The sequence below is a fragment of the Oryctolagus cuniculus genome, chromosome 10, assembly GCF_964237555.1.
Source record: "Oryctolagus cuniculus chromosome 10, mOryCun1.1, whole genome shotgun sequence".
NCBI lineage: Eukaryota > Metazoa > Chordata > Mammalia > Lagomorpha > Leporidae > Oryctolagus > Oryctolagus cuniculus.
In genome coordinates this window covers 91099453-91120110 of record NC_091441.1, presented here as the reverse complement: position 1 = coordinate 91120110, position 20658 = coordinate 91099453, and the positions used below count along the sequence as shown (strand labels likewise).

At 39.8% G+C, this 20658-nt stretch overlaps 1 protein-coding gene across 14 annotated transcripts in view; it reads right to left on the bottom strand.

The window, feature by feature from the left end:
- CFAP20DC (CFAP20 domain containing) overlaps positions 1-20658 on the bottom strand; it is a 343042-nt gene that overhangs the window by 221598 nt on the left and 100786 nt on the right. For all 14 annotated transcript variants that reach the window (XR_011379498.1, XR_007921887.2, XM_051852253.2 and 11 more), the window contains one exon: positions 4350-4464. Coding sequence is in view for 12 of the 14 variants with exons in the window: in XM_051852253.2 (XP_051708213.2) it covers positions 4350-4464 (115 nt within the window). In the remaining 2 variants the exon portion in view is untranslated. The remainder of the gene's footprint in view (positions 1-4349; positions 4465-20658) is intronic.

Here is a 20658-nt window from a genome sequence, read left to right as displayed (position 1 = left end):
GTTTTGATGTTTTCATTTAAGGCTACCTACCAATTTGCTTTGTCTTCAATTTGTCCCATATCTTCTTTGGTCAGTTTTTGAGTCCTATAATCTTTTGGACTAGTGTGTATGTGTGTGTGTGTGTGTGTGTGTGTATATAAATATACTAATATGTATAATACATATATTTATTTATAGCTTCTCATTAGGAGATACCTTTAAAATTTTTTAAAAAATTTATTTGAAAGAGAGGAGGGAGAAGAAGGAGAGAGAGAGAGTGAGAAAAAGAGAGAGAGAGAGCAAGAGAGAGACACACAGAGAGAGAGAGAAATTTTCTATACGCTAGCTCACTCCTCAAATGCCTACAATAGCCAAGGCTGGGCCAAGCCAAAGTCAGGAGCTAGGAGCACTGAATTGAAATTTCTTCAGTTATTCTTTCATTATGCTCCTATTATCCTTTAAATCCTTGAATATATTTATAATAGTTGTTTTAAAGCTCTAGGCTTCTCATCTCATAATCTTTGTCATGTCTGGGTCTGTTTCTATTCACTGATTTTTTTCCTTCTCGTTTGCTTCCTGTTTTCCAACTTTGCATATCCAGATTTTATTTTTACTGTGTGCTGAACATTGTGACTACTATTGTATCAGTTCCCTTTTCATTACTGAAACAAATATTAGAGAATGAGCCAGTTATGAAATAAAGAGAAGTTTATTTTGGCTCATGGTTCTAGAGTTTCAAAGTGAAAACAGCTTGACCCTGGCTTTGGCTCTGGGGTGGGGGGGGTCTGTGGTAGATGCTGGGCCATAAACAAAGGAAGAATCATCTGCTGAGCGAGATACGCAGGGAAAGACAGATATTTACAAACAGGGATTTCAAAATCATATTCATATGAAATGAAAATAGTTAAAAGCCTCTCCCCAAAGAGTACCATAAATGTAATAGTGGATTCTAATCAGAATTATTATTTAATTCACAGGCATTCTCTAATTTTATCTTGTTTATATCTCTAAATGATCTCTTTTTATCAGAGTAATTCCACTTCCTCCATTCCCTTCTCATTCAATGACACTTAAGAAATGAAATATTGTTAAAATCCTCAAACTTTCAAATCATTGTCTCAGAAAAATTATCTTTGGGGATAGGGAGAAGTAGAGTCTAAAAAAGTTTCTCTAGTTTTAAAAACAGACCCCTAGTTTGTTAAAAAAAAAAGCTATAAAATATTCTATCAGTGTTTTGGTTCAAGAACATACAGCTTCTACAGAGTAGAAATGACAAATACTTGGTGTTTGAGTGGTTCAGGTTACTAAGATTTTGGCATGGTAATTTATCACATTATTCTGTTATATCTCTATGAATGATTTATTTCAAATGATATCTAATAATTGCGCTTTTTATTCAAATGGAATTAAATTTACTGTACATTTATATATACCTTGGTAGTAAGACACTGATGTTCATCTGACACTATCACTAGCCAAATGAAGTAATATAAAAAAGAAGATGGATTTCAGTGAGTCTTGACTAAATGGTTACTTCCATTTTTAATCTGATAGTTATTAATTTGTAAAATTGTTCTTGCTATTGAACACACAAGTTAAAAATATAAATTGCTATAAATTAACTATTAAGAGCAATCTTCATAGTAAAGAATAACATGAAAAATAAGTTTTATTTGGATGCTTAAGTGTTTAAAGTTAATTAGAACTGAAAGTGGCTTACATACAAATATAAGAATATTACTTTTATTTGCTACCTCTGGCTACCAAAATGCTTTGGTAAAGAACCAGGGCAAAGTGGGTCATCTGACAATTGTCCTTTAACTCATGTCTTGCTAGCAAACACAGGGAGTGCAAGGGGCAGATAACTGGAGACACAGAAAGGGTCTGAGTGCACCTGCACACCTTATGAATAGAGAGGATTCAACCTCACAGGAGAGACACAGTTCCCTTAGAAGTGTGCACTCACCACGCAGCTCCTGCTTACTGTGCAAGAAAGAAGGCTCACTGTTCACAAATTTTCAGTTTTGTTTTTCACATGATGTGAGAAATCAGGAATTTTATGTGAGATTTCCTGACTAATAAATGTTTGCAGAGATGCTTTTACAACGGTGCATTGAGGTTTTCCATCAAAGTACTTATCAGTTGCTCAAGCACAGAAAGACACAAAGACACAGACAGCACCATAGCAATAGCAGGGAGAACCCTGGAGATAGCATCTTGAATGGGTGATGTGCTCTCAGCCACTCTGCTGTTTCTGTAGAAATTTTACCTCCAACATGACTCAACTTTATTTAACTCTACAAGAGCTCACTGACAACACTGTGCTACTGGAAAAGGCAAAATAAGACAGTGCTGCCAAGCACCTGTTGGATTGGGAGGAAACAGGAGAACTGACAGCAAATCCTGGAACTGGATTTTAAACAGCGGAATATTTCCATTTGTGTAATAATGAAGCACTTAGAAAGGTTATATTATCCAGCCATCATATACTCATTACATTTCCTTCCACACTGGGATGCACATTGAAATTTGCCTATTTGTTCAACACATGCTTATTAAGCACTTACTTCTCTTGCTTTGTACATATAGGGGTGAACGATAAAAGCCAAATAAAGTATGCTTGCAGACAGGTAAACAGGCGATTAAAGGGCAGCATGCATTGGTGTTAAGAAAGTTAAGAAATTATAAATTGCAGTGATGAGCTTTTCTCCAAATATCTAACCCACAGAGAAGAAATCACAGAAGGCTTCCTAGAAGAAGCAGCACCTAAAGTGCAAATAGGAGCTATAATCTTTATCCGGGGCTTATTTAATGCCAGAAATTGTTATAAAATAATTTATATAAACCCCACAATCTTAAAGGTATGTTCACCTCCTGTATCTACATTTCATACATAAGGAGAATGAACACAGGAATTTGCAGAGAAGAATTTGGATTTTACGTTCTCAACCACTACATATTATTGACATGTTATATATTTAACAAAATATGGAATAAGTTTCAGAATCCAGATTCTATGTTCTAGTAAGTGTCAAAATCCACACAGTATGTGATACATTATATAGGAAAAGTTCTGTTTATGTTTATCTTAGCTCATCTAAGTTTCTGATTACTGATTTTGCCCATTCCTCTGCTGCAAACACCCTGGTCATCATTAACTATAATCTGAATTATTGGAAATGCTCCCTTTACTTTCATTGCCTCCCCCCTGAAATATCACTACCAGATTCATCTTCCCAATCTGCAGGGCTGACTGTGCTCCCTCCACAGTCTAAGAACTTCAATGGCTTCCTTTTCCCTATCATAGTGGTTCCCTAAGAGTGGAACATACATTGTTATGGGGCCAGAGTTGTGGCATAGTGGGTAAAGCTGCCTCTTGCGATGCCAGTGCTCCTGCTGCTCCACCTCCAATGCGGCTCCCGGCTAATGGCCTGGGAAAAGCAGTAGAAGATGTAGAAGATGGCCCAAGTGTTTGGGCCCCTGCCACCCACATGACAGAACCAGATGAAGCTCCTGGAGTTGGAGCTGGGCCGATCTGAAGTCAGGAGCCAGGAGCTTCTTCTGGGTCTCCCATGTGGGTGCAGGAGCTCAAAGTCTTGAAACATCTTCTGCTGATTTCCCAGGCACATTAGCAGGGAGCTGGACTGGAAGCAGAACAGTCAGGACTCCAACCAGCATCCTTATGGGATGGCAGCACCGCAGACGGCAGCTTTACTGGGATAAGAGAAAGCACCGCCCTCTCTATATTTTTCTTTTCAAATTTAAACAAACAAAAAAAGTGAGTGATTTTAAGGGAAAGTATTAAGTACCCATCAGAAAGGCTAGTATACAAACTCAGTAGTGAGGGTAGTAGTGAAATGACTGTATTCTGAGAAAGACTGAGCAGTCAAGTCAGACTCCTCACAGGTTACACAAAAAGAACACTATTTCCCACGTTGCATCAGGGGGTTGTACGGTAGGACTAATGCTCCATTAGGGCTGTTTCTAAATCTGGCAACAATGATTAATCCTTTTCTGTTCTCCAAAAGGCACCACACTTTCCAGCCTCCAAGCTTTTGAGCATGCTGTTCCTTCCACGTGGGATGCTTGGTTCCCCTCCTGTCCCTATTGACACCTGCCAGTTCCTTCTAAGTCAAGGCTCATTACTAGCTCCCTCCTGGTGCCTTTCTTCCCGAAGTCAGATGGATTCTTTTCTCTTCCACAGAACAAAGAGCACCCTCTCCACTGTGATTCCCCCATCAGGTGCGAGTTTTATTCATGTTTTATACCACCACAACATATAACAAAGTACCTCTTATTTATAGGAGGTCTAGAATTAAAATTTGTTAAATTGAATTTAATATTTTAGGCAAAATTCATGCAACACTTACAATTTTGCGCTTGATCATGAAGAGTGGGATTTTTGCATGAAGAGGAGTGGAGGACAGTTCCTTGTGGACTGTCGATAAATACAATCTTCTTTTGATGTTCCCTAAATCAGTAATTCTGAAGAAGGAGGAGAAAGAAGAGAAAGATTCACTTCAATGTAATAACCGCTTCTTTGGATGATCATCAAAACGGCTGAATTTATCATATAGACCCTTTCCAATAGGGAGATCAAATAGAGAATTTCAGAATTGCCATTTTCTTTCAAGAAGTAATAAAATTTCTCCCTTAAATTCAAAGTGCTCACAAGCCTGAATGTATAAATCCACTTAATATGCTAATTTATTTCACAATCCTACACTAGATTTCCATAGTCCTCCAGCCTATGAAAAAATTCAATTTGTATGAAGTGAGAAACTGCTAGCCTTTAATAACTGCTTGTTCCAGCCCCTTAAGCCTGTGTTATCTTGGGACACACTGTCACCTACTAAATAGGAAAACATTATGGGTTTCTTTCCCTAAAAATGCACCTGTCATTTTATATAGGCTCTTCGTCTGCTTAGAGACAGACACAAAACACTGACTGTCGCTTTCACTTCCTAAGCACATATCTTCCAACTAGAATTATAACACACAAGTTTATTGCTCACTATTCAGGTCAACTCACAGTGATACCAAGGACAGTGAATCTGAACATCTTTAATAGATTTAGACCACAGCCATGATCACAAAGATTAGGTTTGCTTCAAATTGATAGAGGCTCATTTTTATGTTCTGCTTCCTTTGGGTCTCAGAGGTAACACAGCAGGCTTAAAATCACCAACCCTGTCTTAGGCTGCTATATTGTACAATTGATGTGTCCTTAAAAACTGCATTTTTACTTGAGAATCAATGTTTTTTCTCCCTTTTTAGCAACTTTGTCTAGATGCACTACGCTAATATTTTACAATTAGCAGTCTCCTAAAAAGACAAAATTTCATTTGAGTAGACTATTGTCAATATTTATAGTACAATTGGCTTTTTTTTACATCAACATAGCATTTTTATGTCTCTTCCATGACTCTTTCTGCTTTTTCATTTTTATAGATGTATTTATTTGAAAGGGAGGAAGAGAGAGAGAGAGAGATCTTAGATTCTCTGATTCACTCCTCCAAATGGCCACAGCAGGTGGGTGATTTGGGGCAGGCCAAAGCCAAGAACCAGGAACTCTGTCCTGTTATCCTACATGGGTGGCAGGGGTCTAAGAACTTATCTTGCACTGCCTTCCCAGGTGCATTAGTAGAAAGTGGAGGAGCTGGGACTTGAACTGTCACTTCGATATGGTATGCTGGCATCAAAAGTAGTAGCTTAACTCACTGGGTCACAATGCCAGACCCTCTTCCCCATTTTGATTATATTTTATATTTTATTAATTATATATCATTATTGCCTCCCTCTAAAATAGCTTACATATTTTGCTGTAGAAAAACTGTCAACAGACAACACTAAGTATAAATATGAGGGCTCTTCACAAAGTTCATGGAAAGTGTATATTATAAAAAATATAAACAGATTTTAAAGGTGGTTTTGTATAAAAACAGACTCATACTAATTTCTTGTAGTTTGAACTGGATCTAGTTTGAGGTGTTAAGAAGGAAAAAAAATAAGATTAGAAAGAGTTCCTGTCAGAGCAATATGAATTCTGCTAAAATTGTAGAAAGAACAAACATAAAATGCATAGTTAATGGTGGGTGGAAGAATGGCAAAATCACTAATGCTTTACAAAACATTTTGGGGACAATGCCTTTAAAATCCCCCATCAGTTTACATATCTATAACTAGTTTTAAAAAAGGGACAAGATAATGTCGAAGATGAAGTCCAAAGTGGCAGACCATTCACATCAATTTGCTGGGAAATGATTAATCTTGCTTATCCCCTAATGGAAGAGGACTGACAATTAAAAGCAGAAGCAACAGGCAACACCACAAACATTTCAACTGGTTCAGTTAGAGATACTCTTTCATTCATTGGCACATCCAACAAATACTGAGTTAGGCATAAAGGATACAATGATGAAAAAGACAAATCTGCCCAGAGCTTCTATTTTAACGGTAAAGACAGGTTGAAAAAAAACCGTATAAAGAGACAAAATAAATGAGTTTTCCAAATGCAGTAAGGAAATGAATAAAAAATATATAAATATCAAGAAATGATCTACTTCAGAAAGCAGAGCCAGCAAGGCTAGGACCTATTAGGTAAGGGAGGAAAAAGAAGTAGAAGGGATAGGTAACAGACAAATCATGCACAGATATTATGACAGACTAAGGACTTAGTAAGTTTATAGTCCACAAAGGGAGGCTTTAATAAGAGGGTCTACATTCTACCCTACATGAAAAATGTGTATTATAAAAATAGCTATGGTCTCATTTCTTCATTTCAGAAATATTTGTCTTTGAAATGCAAATTTTAGTATATAATCTCAAGTATTTTGATAAATGTATATTCCTGGGTAATTATCATTCTGTTCAAAACACAGCATATGAAAGTTCCCTCCTGACTCCATCTAGGCAACGTTTACCCTATGGGTAATCACTGTTCATATTTTTATCATCATAAATAACTTGTCTGTTCTTGAATTTCTCAGAGTTCTATAGAAATATACTCTTTTGTGATTGGCTTCTTTCACTTAACATGACATTTCTGAAAGTTAACCATGTTGTAGCATGCAGCAATAGTTCTTTTGATTTTAATTGCTAAGTCTCATAGGGGTATAAAACAGTTTATTTATTCACTTTCCTGATGACAGACATTTGAACTGCTTCTAGTTTTGGTTTCTTAGGAATGTTCTGTAATGTTTTCTTGTGAACATGTATTTTCATTCTCTTAATAAATAAAACCATGAATGGAATTACTGAGTCACTGGGGAATATACTTACACAACTTTAAAGAAACAGTTCTCCAAAGTGGTGTTAGCAGATTTTAAATGTAAAGACAATTTTAGTATGTATAAAGTGGATGCCAATATGACTTTGTCTTTTCCTTATGATTACATGACATTGAGCATTTTTACTTATGTTTACTGGTATATCTTCTTTTGTGAGGCACCTGTTAAGATTTTCATTCAGTTTTTATTAGATTACTTTCTTATAATTGTATAAGTGCTTTATATATTTTGTATACATGTTGTTTCTCAGATATATGTATTGTTAATATTTTCTTCCCTGTTCTCTTAATGCTATCTTTTAAAAACATTTTATTTGGAAATAGTTTCCAACTGGAGACAAGTATGAAGAATAGTACAAAAAAAAAAAACAAAACCCTCATATGCCCTTTATAGAGTTTTTCTGATATGTGGATAGTTTTTCATTAGTAGAAGTTCTAATTTTCATGAAATCCAGTCTATTATTATTTATAGTAGTGCTTCTTGTACCTTAGAAAAAAGGCTTGCCAAGCCCCAAATTACAAAAACATTTTACTATGTTTCATTTTGACATTTAGTCTTGATCTATCCAAAATCAGTTTCCATATCATTAGTGAGGCAGGAGTGTTCTTTTTCTGTATGTTCATTCAGTTGTCTCAGCACCATTTAATAAAGATTCTCCCTTCCTCACTAAAAAATCTTGAAACTTTCTTGACAAACCAATTGATCATAAATACAAAAGATCTTCAGAAGGTTCATGGAAAATATGTATTCTTTTTTTAAAATTTTTTAAAATTTTGACAGGCAGAGAGAGAGAGAGAGGTCTTCCTTCTGTTGGTTCACCCCCCAAATGGCTGCTAGGGCTGGTGCGCTGCAGCCGGCAGGCTGCACCGATCTGAAGCCAGGGGCCAGGTGCTTCTTCCTCGTCTCCCATGGGGGTGCAGGGTCCAAGCACTTGAGCCATCCTCCACTGTCCTCCCAGGCCACAGCAGAGAGCTGGACTGGAAGAGGAGCAACCGGGACAGAATCTGGTGCTCCGACTGGGATGAGAACCTGGGGTGCCAGCGCCACAGGTGGAGGATTAGCCTAGTGAGCTGTGGCGCCAGCCGGAAAATACATATTCTCTTTTTACTCCCATGAACTTTTAAAATTTGTGTGCAGAAATTTAATTAACTCTAAGAAAAAATGGACATAAATGATAAGTGTATTTTGGTGCAAAAATTTGGAAGTCCACTAGTAATTTTTTCATATTATATATTTTCCATGAACTTTTTGATGACTCGCTGTATATGTATGTGTAAGAATCTATTTCACTGATTCATTTGTTCATTCTTAAACCAATAACATGCAATCATGGTCTTGATTGCTACATATTTACAGTAAGTCTTAAAACCAGTAAAAGAAGCTCTCTAACTTTGGTTTTGTTTAAGGTTTGCTCGTCCTTTGCTTTTCTATACACATTTTAGGATCCATTTCTCATTTTCTATTAAGAAAAAGTTGAGAGTTTAACTCGGATCATGTTGAACTTAAAGATCAATTTCAAAAGAACAATACTGAGTCTTACACATGATATACAACTCCATTTATTTATGCCTTGTCTAATTTCATTCATAAAGTTTTATAGTTTTCATTTTAGAACTTTTTTTTTTATTGATTTCTGGCATTTCCATTCTGTTCCATTGGTCTATCCATCTGTTTTTGTACCAGAACTTTTATACATTTTTGTTATATTATTCCTGAGTATTTTAGGTTTCCATACAATTAAAAATAAACTTTATATTCCAGTGATCATTTGTTACTAGTCTACAGAAATACCATTGATTTTTTTATGTAGACAATGTTTTTAGTGACCTTGCTTAATTCATAAAAGTTTTAGTACTTGTTTTGTAGATTCCTGGGGATGTTTTATACATGCTCTAATAATTTCCTCATTGAATAAACTCTGATTTCCTTTTAAATTCAATATACCTTTCATTTTCTTTCTCTTGCATTATAGCACTGGGCATATAGCATAGACTAAATAGAAGTGATAGAAGCTGAAATCTCTTATTTATTCCTGATCCCAAAGTGGTTATTAAGTCCTTTTTTTTTTTTTTTTTTTTTTTGTACAGGCAGAGTTAGACAGTGAGAAAGAGACAGAGAGAAAGGTCTGCCTTTTTCCATTGGTTCACCCCTCAAGTGGCCGATATGGCTAGTGCATTGTGGCCGGCGCGCTGTGCAGATCCAAAGCCAGGGGCCAGGTGCTTCCTCCTGGTCTCCCATGTGGGTGCAGGGTCCAAGGACCTGGGCCATCCTCCACTGCCTTCCCGGGCCACAGCAGAGAGCTGGACTGGAAGAGGAGCAACCGGGACAGAATCCTGCGACCCGACCAGGACTAAAACCCGGGGTGCTGATGATTAGCTTAGTGAGCCGTGGCACCGGCCTACTAAGTCCCTTTTAAGTAATATATTTGATGAAGGTTTCTCTAATCAGATTGATGATGTTGTCTTCTATGCCTAGATTTTTTGTAAAAAAAAAAAAAAATCTTCATTTATGGGGAGGGAGATGGCATGTGGCCGGCATCTCATACGGGAGCCGGTTCAGTTCCCAATTGCTGTACTTCTGATCCAGCTCCCTGTTAATGCACCTGAGAAACCAGTGGAGGATAGCCCAAGTACTTGGGGCCCTGCAACCATGTAGGAGATCCAGAGGAAGCTCCAAGCTCCTGGCTCCTGGCTTTAGCCTGACCCAGCTCTGGCCATGAGAACCACATGGGGAGTGAACCAGCAGTCGGAAGATCACTCTCTCTCTCCCCTTTTTTCTGCAACTCTGACTTATAAATACATGAATAAATATTTAAAAGAAAAGAGTTTATGGTGTGGTAAGGACCACAGCCCAACACTTTCAATTCAATACTTGTTTACCTGATGAAAACTATCTCCCCTTTCAATTCTGCCTCTTTCTGACATCTTGACATTCTCTTTCTGCTCTGTTCTGGATTCTTTCTAGATCCAGTCTTTGAATATGTCACAATTTTGTGCCTTCCAACCATACACAGGTAAAGCCTCCTGAAGGAAAGATCTCTGAGCTAGTAAGTCTGGAGTGTAATCTGTTGGAAATGTGGTAATTCTTCTTAGAAGAAACATCCATCAAATACCAGAAGGCTGTGTACTTTGCAAATAATTAGAATAGCTAGGTTAAGACTTCAATTCCTATTTTATATACTTCACAGAAAAAGGTATTATTGTAATTATCTTTTAATTACGAAATATTTTGTATATACAACGCTGTTCTAAGACTTCTACATACATTATCTCATTTAATTCTTAGATAAACCCTTTTTCTACTATTATTATTGTCATTTCTATTTTGCAAATGAGGAAACTAAAGCTCAGTAAGATTAGCCAACTTCCCCAAAGTCACACACCTAGCAGAGTCCAGATTTAAACTGATATCTAATGAATATCAGTACTCACATCCTGAATCACATGCTGACTTCGTTTTCTATAGTAGGTGGTACACATAAACACATAAGACAGTACAATGATTTTTGCTCCTGGGAATAAACTATTTAGTATCTGATGTCTAGGACTCCTACTGTACATTGTGTTTGGATGAACATAGCCCATGTTTGCTTTTTGTGTCTATTCTATGCACTTACAATTTCTTTTTATTGAGATATATATTTTATTTTTATTAGTCAGAGACTAATCTTATTTTCCTCATATCCAAGTTTTTGTGGGGCCACCTCACACCTCACTACAGAGGTTGTTAGGGTGGACTCCGGAGAATCACTGGCTGCTTTACCAATCCAATTAGCTCTCAAAACCACTTTCCCTGTGGTTTCTTTTTTATTTTACTTTTTTTATTTAATAAATGTGAATTTACGAAGTGCAACTTTTGTATTGTTGTGGCTTTCCCACCCCAACCTCCCTCCCTCCCGCGGCAATCCCCTCTCCCACTCCCTCTCTCACCCTGCCCTTCATCGAGTTTCATTTTCAATTACCTTCATATACTGAAGATCAACTTAGTATATACTAAGCAAGGATTTCAACAGGCTGCACTCACACAACCGCACAAGGTATAGGGTATTGTTTGACTGGTAGTGTTGTTTTTAAGTTTCATAGTAAAACACATTAAGGAGAGAGATCCTACGTGGGGAGCATGTACCCAGTGACTCTCGTTGTTGATTTAACAATTGGCACTCTTATTTATGACGTCAGCAATCACCCGAGGCTCCTGCCATGAGCTGTCTAGGCTATGGAAGCCGCTTGAGTTCACCAACTCTGAACTTGTTTAGTCAAGGCCATATCACAGTGGAGGTTCCTTCCTCCCTTCAGAGAAAGGCACCTCTCTCCTTGATGGCCTGTTCCTTCTGCTGGGGTCTTGTTCACTAGGATCTTTCATTTAGGTTGTTTTTGCCACCACTTCATGGCTTTCCATGCCTGTGAGACTCTCATGGGTCTTTTGGTCAGATCCGAATGCCCCAAGGGTTGATTCTGATTTTATGGATTTGTGCCTTCTCTCTCCTTTTTTTGGTTAGTTGGCCCAATGGTGTGTTGATTTTGTTTATTTTTTCAAAGAACCAGCTCCTGGTTTTGTTGATCGTTTGTATTTTTTTTGTTTGTTTCAATTCTGTTTATTTCTTCTCTAATCTTTAGTATTTCTTTCTTCCTGCTGGATTTGGGCTTGATTTGCTGCTGTTTTTCTAAATCCTTGCGGTGCATGGAGAGTTCATTTGTTTGGTTCCTTTCCAGCTTCTTGATGTAGGCACCAATTGCTATAAACTTTCCTCTTAGCACTCCTTTTGCTGTGTCCCACAGGTTTTGATAGGTTGTGTTATCATTTTCATTTGTTTCTAGAAATCTTTTGATTTCTCTTTTGATTTCTTCGATGACCCATTGTTCATTCAGGATCATGTTGTCTATTCTCCATATGTTTGCATATGGTGTGGAGATTCTTGGGTTGTTGATTTCGAGTTTCACTGCACTATGGTCTGAGAAGCTGCATGGTATAGTTTCAATTTTTTTGAATTTGTTTATGGCCTAGCATATGGTCAATCCTAGAGAACGTTCCATGTACTGGGGAGAAATAGGTGAACTCTGTGGCTGTGGCGTAGAAGGTTCTGAAGATATATACTAGGTCTATTTGGTCTATAGCGTCAATTAGCTCTGTTGTTTCCTTATTGAATTTCTGTCTGGTTGATCTGTCCATTGGTGAGAGTGGGGTGTTGTCCCCTGTTGCTAATGTATTTGAATCTATATCTCCCTTTAAATCCTTTAGTAATTCTTTCCAGTAGCCAGGTGCCCTGTAATTAGGTGTGTATACATTTATAATAGTAATGTCTTCATGTTGAACAGATCCTTTAATCATTATATAGTACCCTTCTCTGTCTCTTTTAATAGTTTTTATGTTAAAGTCTATTTTGTCTGATATTAGGATGGCCACACCAGCTCTTTTTCGATTTCTGTTAGCTTGGAGTATCTTTTTCCATCCTTTCACTTTCAGTCTGCGTGCATCTTTGCTGATAAGGTGTGTCTCCTGAAGGCAGCATATAGATGGATTCTCTTTCTTGATCCAATCAGCTAGTCTGTGTCTCTTGGTAATAGAATTAAGACCATTCACATTCAGTGTGATTACTGTTAAGTACTGTCTTTTCCCATTCATGTTTCCTGAAACGAGCTGTTTATGTATTTTGAAATTTGTTTGTAGCTTACTCTACATTTGCTTTTTTTTTGTAGTGAAGTTCTTGTTTTTGTATTTCTGTGTGCAGCACATCTTTGAGCAAGTGTTGTAGGGTTGGACGCGTGGATACAAATTCTTTCAGTTTCTGTTTGTCTTGGATGATGTTTATTTCCCCTTCATTCATAAATGATAGCTTTGCAGGGTATAGTATTCTAGGTTGGCATTGTTTGTCTTTTAAAACTTGAAATATATCATGCCATTGTCTCCTTGCCTGTAGTGTTGCGTTGAGAAGTCTGGGGTGAGTCTGATTAACTTACCCCTGAATGTGATTTGTTGTTTCTCTCTGGCACATTTTAGGATTTGTTCTTTGTGTGTCACTGAGCTGAGCGTTGCCACAAGGTGTCGCGGTGAATTTTTCTTCTGGTCTAACCTGTTGGGGCTTCTGGCTATTTTTTGAATTTTCTTGTTATTATCCATTTGCCTTTGTTTGAAGTTTTCTGATATTATTTAATTGAAAACACCTTCCAATCCATTCTCTCTTTCTACCCCCTCAGGGACTCCTGTTATCCAAACATTACACTGCTTGATTGAATCTTGTAGGTCTCTGACCGTATTTTTAAATTTCTTCTTCCTGCGTTTGAACTGACTGTATTATTTGTGGAAGTTTGTCTTTGAATTCTGATATTCGCTCTTCTATTTCATCTGTTCAATTTCCGAGGGATTCCATGGTGTTTTTTATATGGTCAACTGAGTTTTTCATTTCCAGTATTTCCTTCTGGCTTCTCTTTAGGATCTCTAATCCTTGGGCTTGTTTTTCGTTCAGCTCTTGAAACTGTTTCTCATTATTTCTAAATAATCTGATTATTAATTTTCTGAATTCTTTTTCTGGCATGGTTTCAAATTCTTCTTCTTCTTCAGCCTCTGTTATGGTTGGTTTAGCCTGCTCCATTGGCATGTTTGTATGTTCTTCTATATTCTTATTATGGGTTTTTCCTTTGTTTTTCGGCATTCTGTCTGCCTTGTTTTTCAGGTTGATTTCCTTCTGCTATAGGCTGCTGTTGGTCTGTACCAATATCCAATGTAAGCAGGCTGATCTACCTTCTAGAGTTTATTATTTATTTATTTATTTATTTGTAACTTGAGTGGACTGGTGTCAGGGCTTTGAGGTGCCAATCTCCGCTCCTTGGGGGCCGGTTTCCGTGTTCCTTTGTTCGCCCTTACGTGTCTGTGCCTGGGGTTCGTTGGTCAGCTGCTCTCCCTCACTGCGCCTCCTGTGCGAGGAGTACTGAGTAGCTCCAGACCACCTATGGACTCCGCCCCTGCTGCATCCTCCTTTGGAGCAGAGGCCAGCCTCCTTTACGCCTGAATGTAACCAAACTGGATGGCTGCTCTCTGCCCGCTGCAGCTCTGATTGTGGGGAGGGCAGAGGCTCCGAAGGATCCTGGCGTTTTAAATCCCTCAATTCGTCCCCATGGATCATGCTCTCTTCCCCCGGCTGGTATTCAATTTTTTTTTTTTTTCTGGTAACTTGAGTAGGCTGGTGTCAGGGCTTTGAGGTGCCAAGCTCCACCTCTTGGGGCCAGTTTCCCTATCCTTTGTTAGGCCTGAGTCGTTGGTCAGCTGCCCTCCCTCGCTGTGCCCCCTGCACAAGGAGTGTCGAGTCGCTCCACTCCAGCTTTGGACTCGGCCTCTGAAGGTTCGTCCTTCTTCGTAGTGTGGAGGCAGAGGCAGAGGCAGTTCACCTTTAAGCCCGAATGTAAACAAACAAGATGGCTGCTTTCCGCCCGCTGCAACTCTGATTTGGGGGAGGGCGGAGGCACCAAGGGATCCTGGCGTGTTCTGTCCCTCAATTCATCCCCCTGGATCGTGCACTCCTTCCCTAGGCACTACTCACTCTGTTCTTTTTTCGATTTCCTCCCCCACTCAGTCGTGCGTGTCTCACTGCCCGTCTCAGGGTGGGTTGGGGGAGGGGCGGCTGCTGCTGCAGTAGTGCAGGGCGCCCTGTCTCACCTCTGCTTCCAGTGCTGGTGCCCTGCACTTCAGGTGTTCGCGTCCTCCTCACAGGTCCACCCTGTCTCCCCAGTTTCGGAAGAGTTTCCTCTGCAGTATATTCTCTCTGCCCTTTCCCTGAAATTACAAATTCTCACCCCTCCTTGAACCTTCCCTTCCCGGACCATCGGTGTGCTCCCTCCCTACTCCACCACCTTGCCCCCATACCTCCTGTAGTTTGATATCTGGTCCTTTCTTTGGTTTTTCTATAGTCACAATGCTCATGCAGACATTTGATGCTTGAAATACCTTCCCTTTACTGATCTCCCTACTATCAATCTTCTATCTCTTAGTCTACTTTTCCTGTGGACCAGCCACAGAGAATGAATATCACCTTTGGCATCCTATATTCATGGAATAAAGTCCAAGAGTTTTGTTACTTCAGGACCTTCAAATTCTGAACCCTATCTCCTACTCCAGTATCACTTTTCACTACATTCCTCTACACATCATCTGCTCACATCAGAACTTATCAAACAAACACTGCAGGACAGATTCCAGAGAGTTAGCACAATAGGGTCCAGGAAAGAACATCAGAACTGGTGTGACAGAAGCAAGTGTAGAATAAAGTCATGATTGATTGGTGGGAATCTGAACAGAAGATCTCAGGAAGACCTCAGAGGGCTATAATTAAAAACAGAACAGGATGGAAAATCAAAGAACAACATTTAAATCCCTACCACATGCCAGAACCTGCACACCATTTCACCAAATTTCACCAACATTATCTCATTTATTCTTTTTTTAAAAGATTTATGTATTTATTTGAAAGTAGAGTTATACACACACACACATACACACACACACTCACACACAGAGAGACAGAGAGACAGAGAGAGAGAGGTCGTCCATCTGCTGATTCACTCCTCAATTGGCCACAACAGCCAGAGCTGTGCCGATCTGAAGCCAGGAGCCAGGAGCTTTCTCTGGGTCTTCCCACATGGGTGCAGGGGCCCAAGCACCTGAGCCATCTTACACTGCTCTCCCAGACCACAGCAGAGAGCTGGATCGGAAGTGGAGCAGCCAAGACTTGAACTGGCGCCTATATGGGATGTTGGCACTGCAGGTGGCGTCTTTACCCACTACACCACAGCGCCGGCCCCCTCATTTATTCTTTATTAATTAATTAATTAATTAATTTTTATTTATTTATTTTTTGACAGGCAGAGTTAGACAGTGAGAGAGAGAGGTGGAGAGAAAGCTCTTCCTTTTTCCGTTGGTTCACCCCCCAAGTGGCCGCTATGGCCAGTGTGTTGTGGCCGGCGCGTTGCGCCAATCCGAAGCCAGGAGGCAGATGCTTCCTCCTGGTCTCCCATGCGGGTGCAGGGCCCAAGCACTTGGACCATCCTCCACTGCACTCCTGGGCCACAACAGAGAGCTGGACTGGAAGAGGGGCAAACGGGACAGAACCAGCGCCCCAACCGGGACTAGAACCCGGGGTGCCGGCGCCACAGGCGGAGGATTAGCCTAGTGAGCCACAGCGCTGGCCCCCTCATTTATTCTTTATAGCAACCACTTGAAATAGATATCAGTATTGACATCACACAAATGTCTTGAGAGGCCTGGACATATTAAGACACTTGTTCATGGTCTCATAGCTGCTAAGGTGGCAGAGCCAGGAAATCTATTAAAACCTACAAAGATAAGGAAAAAAAGAACAATGGTAAATTATTTACAGGTCAGTCTGACAATTACAGTAGATGGTAACTGCCTGGCTCAGTGATTCTTAAAGGCTGCATGCTTACTCAGAAGTAAAGAGAGTACCAGACTGGTAGTCATTCACTTTACTAAAAGGCATTCCAGAAAAGAAAGATGCCAGCCAAAATTTCCTTGTAAACATGACTGACCTCCTGGAGAACACACAAAAGGTATTTATTATAGAGTAAGTTCTTGGTGGAATGCTTTCTGCAGGATGTACCTGATCTGTCTAGGACTGCTGATGGTTAACAAACCTGGAATCCATAGGCTTATGAGGGCATGGCTCCCTGAGGAATACCACATAGGCTATAAAGGTACAAAATGGCTGAAACAGCTCTTTGGATAAGTGATATTCTATCAGGTATTGCTTGGAGAACTCATCTGTTAAATCTGAACTTAAGTACATTTTAGAAAGGACTGGAGAACTGCAAGGGCACTCTTGGATCTCCTTCTGCTTCATTACTTGTATTCCTGAAATTAATTAAACTCAATATTCGCTAAGGTCTCTGATTCTTGAGTCTGTTTGCAGTCCAATCCTTCGAGCTATCTCATATACCTGGTTGTGTTGTGTAGTCTCTTTAGGAAGTGCATCCCCAAAAAGTAGTCTAAGGTAAGGTTGGAGGTACCAGTAGTTTGGAAGGTACTCCCATGAAACAAGAGTGAAGACACATGGATGTAAATAAATGGAAAAACCAACACAAGGGTGAACTCTCAGTAACAGTGCTCTAGGCCACAGGGACTATGTGCCAACAGGACCTCTGCAGCCACGTGCAGAACACCTCACGGAACTCACACCTGAAGATTGGGAGGTGGGAGCATATACTCACTGACTCCCAACCATCAACAGTCCCCTGCAGGGACCTTAACCCCCTATTATTTCCAGGCTGTTCTTATCTATGGGCTCTTGCAGCATAAAAAAGTCCTTTGGGTGGATCTGAGCAAGATTTTACCAAAAGGCCCACCACAGGGCTGGCACTGTGGTGCAGTGGGTTAACACCCTGGCCTGAGGTGCTGGCATCCCATATGGGTGCCGGTTTGAGGCCCAGCTGCTCCACTTCCGATCCAGCTCTCTGTTGTGGCCTGGGAGGGCAGTGGAGGATGGCCTAGGTCCTTGGGACCCTGCACCTGCGTGGGAGATCTGGCGGAAGCTCCTGGCTTCGGATTGGTGCAGCTCTGGCCACTGCGGCCAGTTGGGGAGTGAACCATCTGATAAAGGTCCTCTCTCTCTCTGCCTCTCCTCTTTCTGTGTAACTCTGACTTTCAAATAAATAAATAAATCTTAAAAAAAAAAAAAGGTCCACCGTATCTGCAGCTGTTGACAGCACAGGTGGACCAGAGGTCTTGACATGAATACTAGACTGGGCTACCACAACGATACCAGCATGCTTGCTGCTTCTTGCACAACTCCATTCTTTTTATTTTCATGCTTTTGTTGCTTACACATTTCCCTCAGAAAGCTCCTTCTCTCCTTTTTATGCCAAGTGAAATTACATCCATCCATCACAGTTTGAGTTGAAATGGCAACTCCTTGAAAACACCTTGTATCCCCAGATTAGAAATAATCACATGTTTCTTCCACTTACCACAGGTTGTATTTTGACCTCTGTTGCTTAACTTTTTCCACTTCCTCCCTTGTGTGCTAGTGCACTGACTGAACTCCATGCTATGGGCCATAAGCTGATACAAAACTTTCCCTTTGTTTTCTTTGATAAATAACATGCAGTCTTGTATATTTTGGTTTTACCACATGGTAGAACATTCTACTTGAGTTGAAAAGGGTTACTGGGGTAGACATTGTGGTGTAGAGGTTAAGGTCACTGTCTCAGATGCAGGCATCTCATATGAGTGCAAGTTTGAGTCTTGGCTGTTCCACCTTCAATCCAGCTCCCTGTTAATGGCCTGAAAAAAGCAGTGGAAGATGGCCCAAGTGTTTGGATCCCTGCCACCCACATGGGAGACTTGAATGGAGCACCTGGCTCCTGGCTTCAGCTTGGCCTAGTCCTAGCTGTTGGGTCATCTGGGAATGAACCAGTGGATGGAAGATCTCTTTCTCTCTCTGTCTTAACCTCTCTCTTTGTAACTCTTACTTTCAAATAAAAAATAAAAAAAAAAAAGAAACAAAAAAACAAGTCTTGGCTTGACATGCAAAAATATTTTCTTGAAAAAAAGTTTATTATCATTTGGTATTCCAAAACTCACTCTAGAGTTTAGAGATGTGTCTCACTCTATCTTCCACAAAGAAATGTGAATGTCCTGAAATCCTTTGTAATTTGCAAAGTTCCTAGTGCACACATGTATATGCAGAAGTCTCGAGGCGGGGTGGGGGGGAGGGGAATGTCTGCAACCGGAGTGAAGAAAAATTTATTACAAGTCCATCCTCAGTGTGGTTTGTATATTTCAAACAGCGCTATTCTTAGTTTCCAGGGATAAACTGTTATTATTTCGGACCAACCATTATCCACAGGAACAGAACATGCCACAATGTCTAAGAGTAATGATTTTTTAAAAGCATATTTATTTTACTTATTTGAAAGGCAGAGAGAGATGCAGACAGCAAGTGCTTCCATCAGCTAATTCACAGCCCAAATGCCCACAACAGCCAGTTCTGGGCCAGGAGCCAGTAACACCATTTGGGACTCCTGTGATGGTGGCTGGGACCCAAGAAACTGAACCATCACCTGTGGCCTAGGGTGCACGTTAGCATGAAGCTGGATTGCAAGTAGAGACAGGACTTTATCCCAGGCACTCCAATATGGGATATGGGAATCCTACAGGATGGTTTAACCTGTAACGTCTCAATGCCCATCCCAAGAGCAATAAGTTTGAAGTTAGATGTGAATTTCCTAGGTGTGAATCCTAGTTTCACCATTTACAACCTGTGTGATACTGGGTAAATTACTGAACCTCTGGTTCCTCTGTTTCTGTATTTATAAAATATAGAAAATAATAGTACCCATAAGATTGTTATGAGGACTGCATTAATGACTATATGAAAACTGTGTAGATCAGGACCTAACACAAAGAAATCTACCTAAGTCTTGACCATTATCAAGTTAGGTGGCTGTGGATTGTTTAGGGAACTCTGTGGAGTTTTAAGCTTTTAATTTTCAAGAATGTGAGTGGTGCATATGTGTCCCACAATCCTCTATCAGAGTCTCAACCTCCTCATTGGAAGGCGGGTTTGATATCTTTCATCTTGGGCCAGTGAGTCTTGGTGAAAAAGAGTATGAGGTATGGGTGTCATCATAGACTCTTACTCATAACCTCCTCTTCTATCAGCCTTAAGCTACTTGAGGCCTGAGACTGAATCTTGGCTCTCAGAGTACTTCCACAGTGCTAGGTTTAGAGGCTTGTCATTCGGAGATATTTGCTAAGCTGCCTCTTTGGTCATCATACCAGACCTATGTATTTGCTCACCTATTTACTGAGCTCTGACTTGGTGCCAAGCATGGTAACAGATACCAGGGATACTGCAGTGAATAAAATAAAGTCCCCACAACTCATGAAGCATATTTTTCAGGAGGATTACAGTGGTATTTCAAAAAGTTCATGAGAAATAGATTTAAAATTAAAGTAGATTTTGGTGCAAAAATTTTTTAAATCCATGCGTAGGAAAGGTCTTCCAAATGCTCATAGAAAATGAGTAGTATAAAAAAAAAAACTATGCATTGATCTTAGACATTTGTGTACCAACATAAAAGGTACCTTTAAAATCTACTTTTCCATGAACTTTTTTGAGGTTCCTTCATATAGTAAGTAATAAACAAGTACATATATGGTATGTCAGCTCCCAAATAGGCATATGAAGGAAAACAAAGCACAGCCAGAATCATAGAGGGTAGAAAGTATTATTTCAGAAAAGTTGCTAGAGAAGGCCTCTCACAGGAGACACCATGTAGTCCAGGCATTAAATGAAGCGAAGGCAGGAATCCTACACGCTTGCAAAGAAAGCACTCTAGACGTAAAGTGATAGCTTCAAAAGACAGTGCGAAAACTCAAAGAT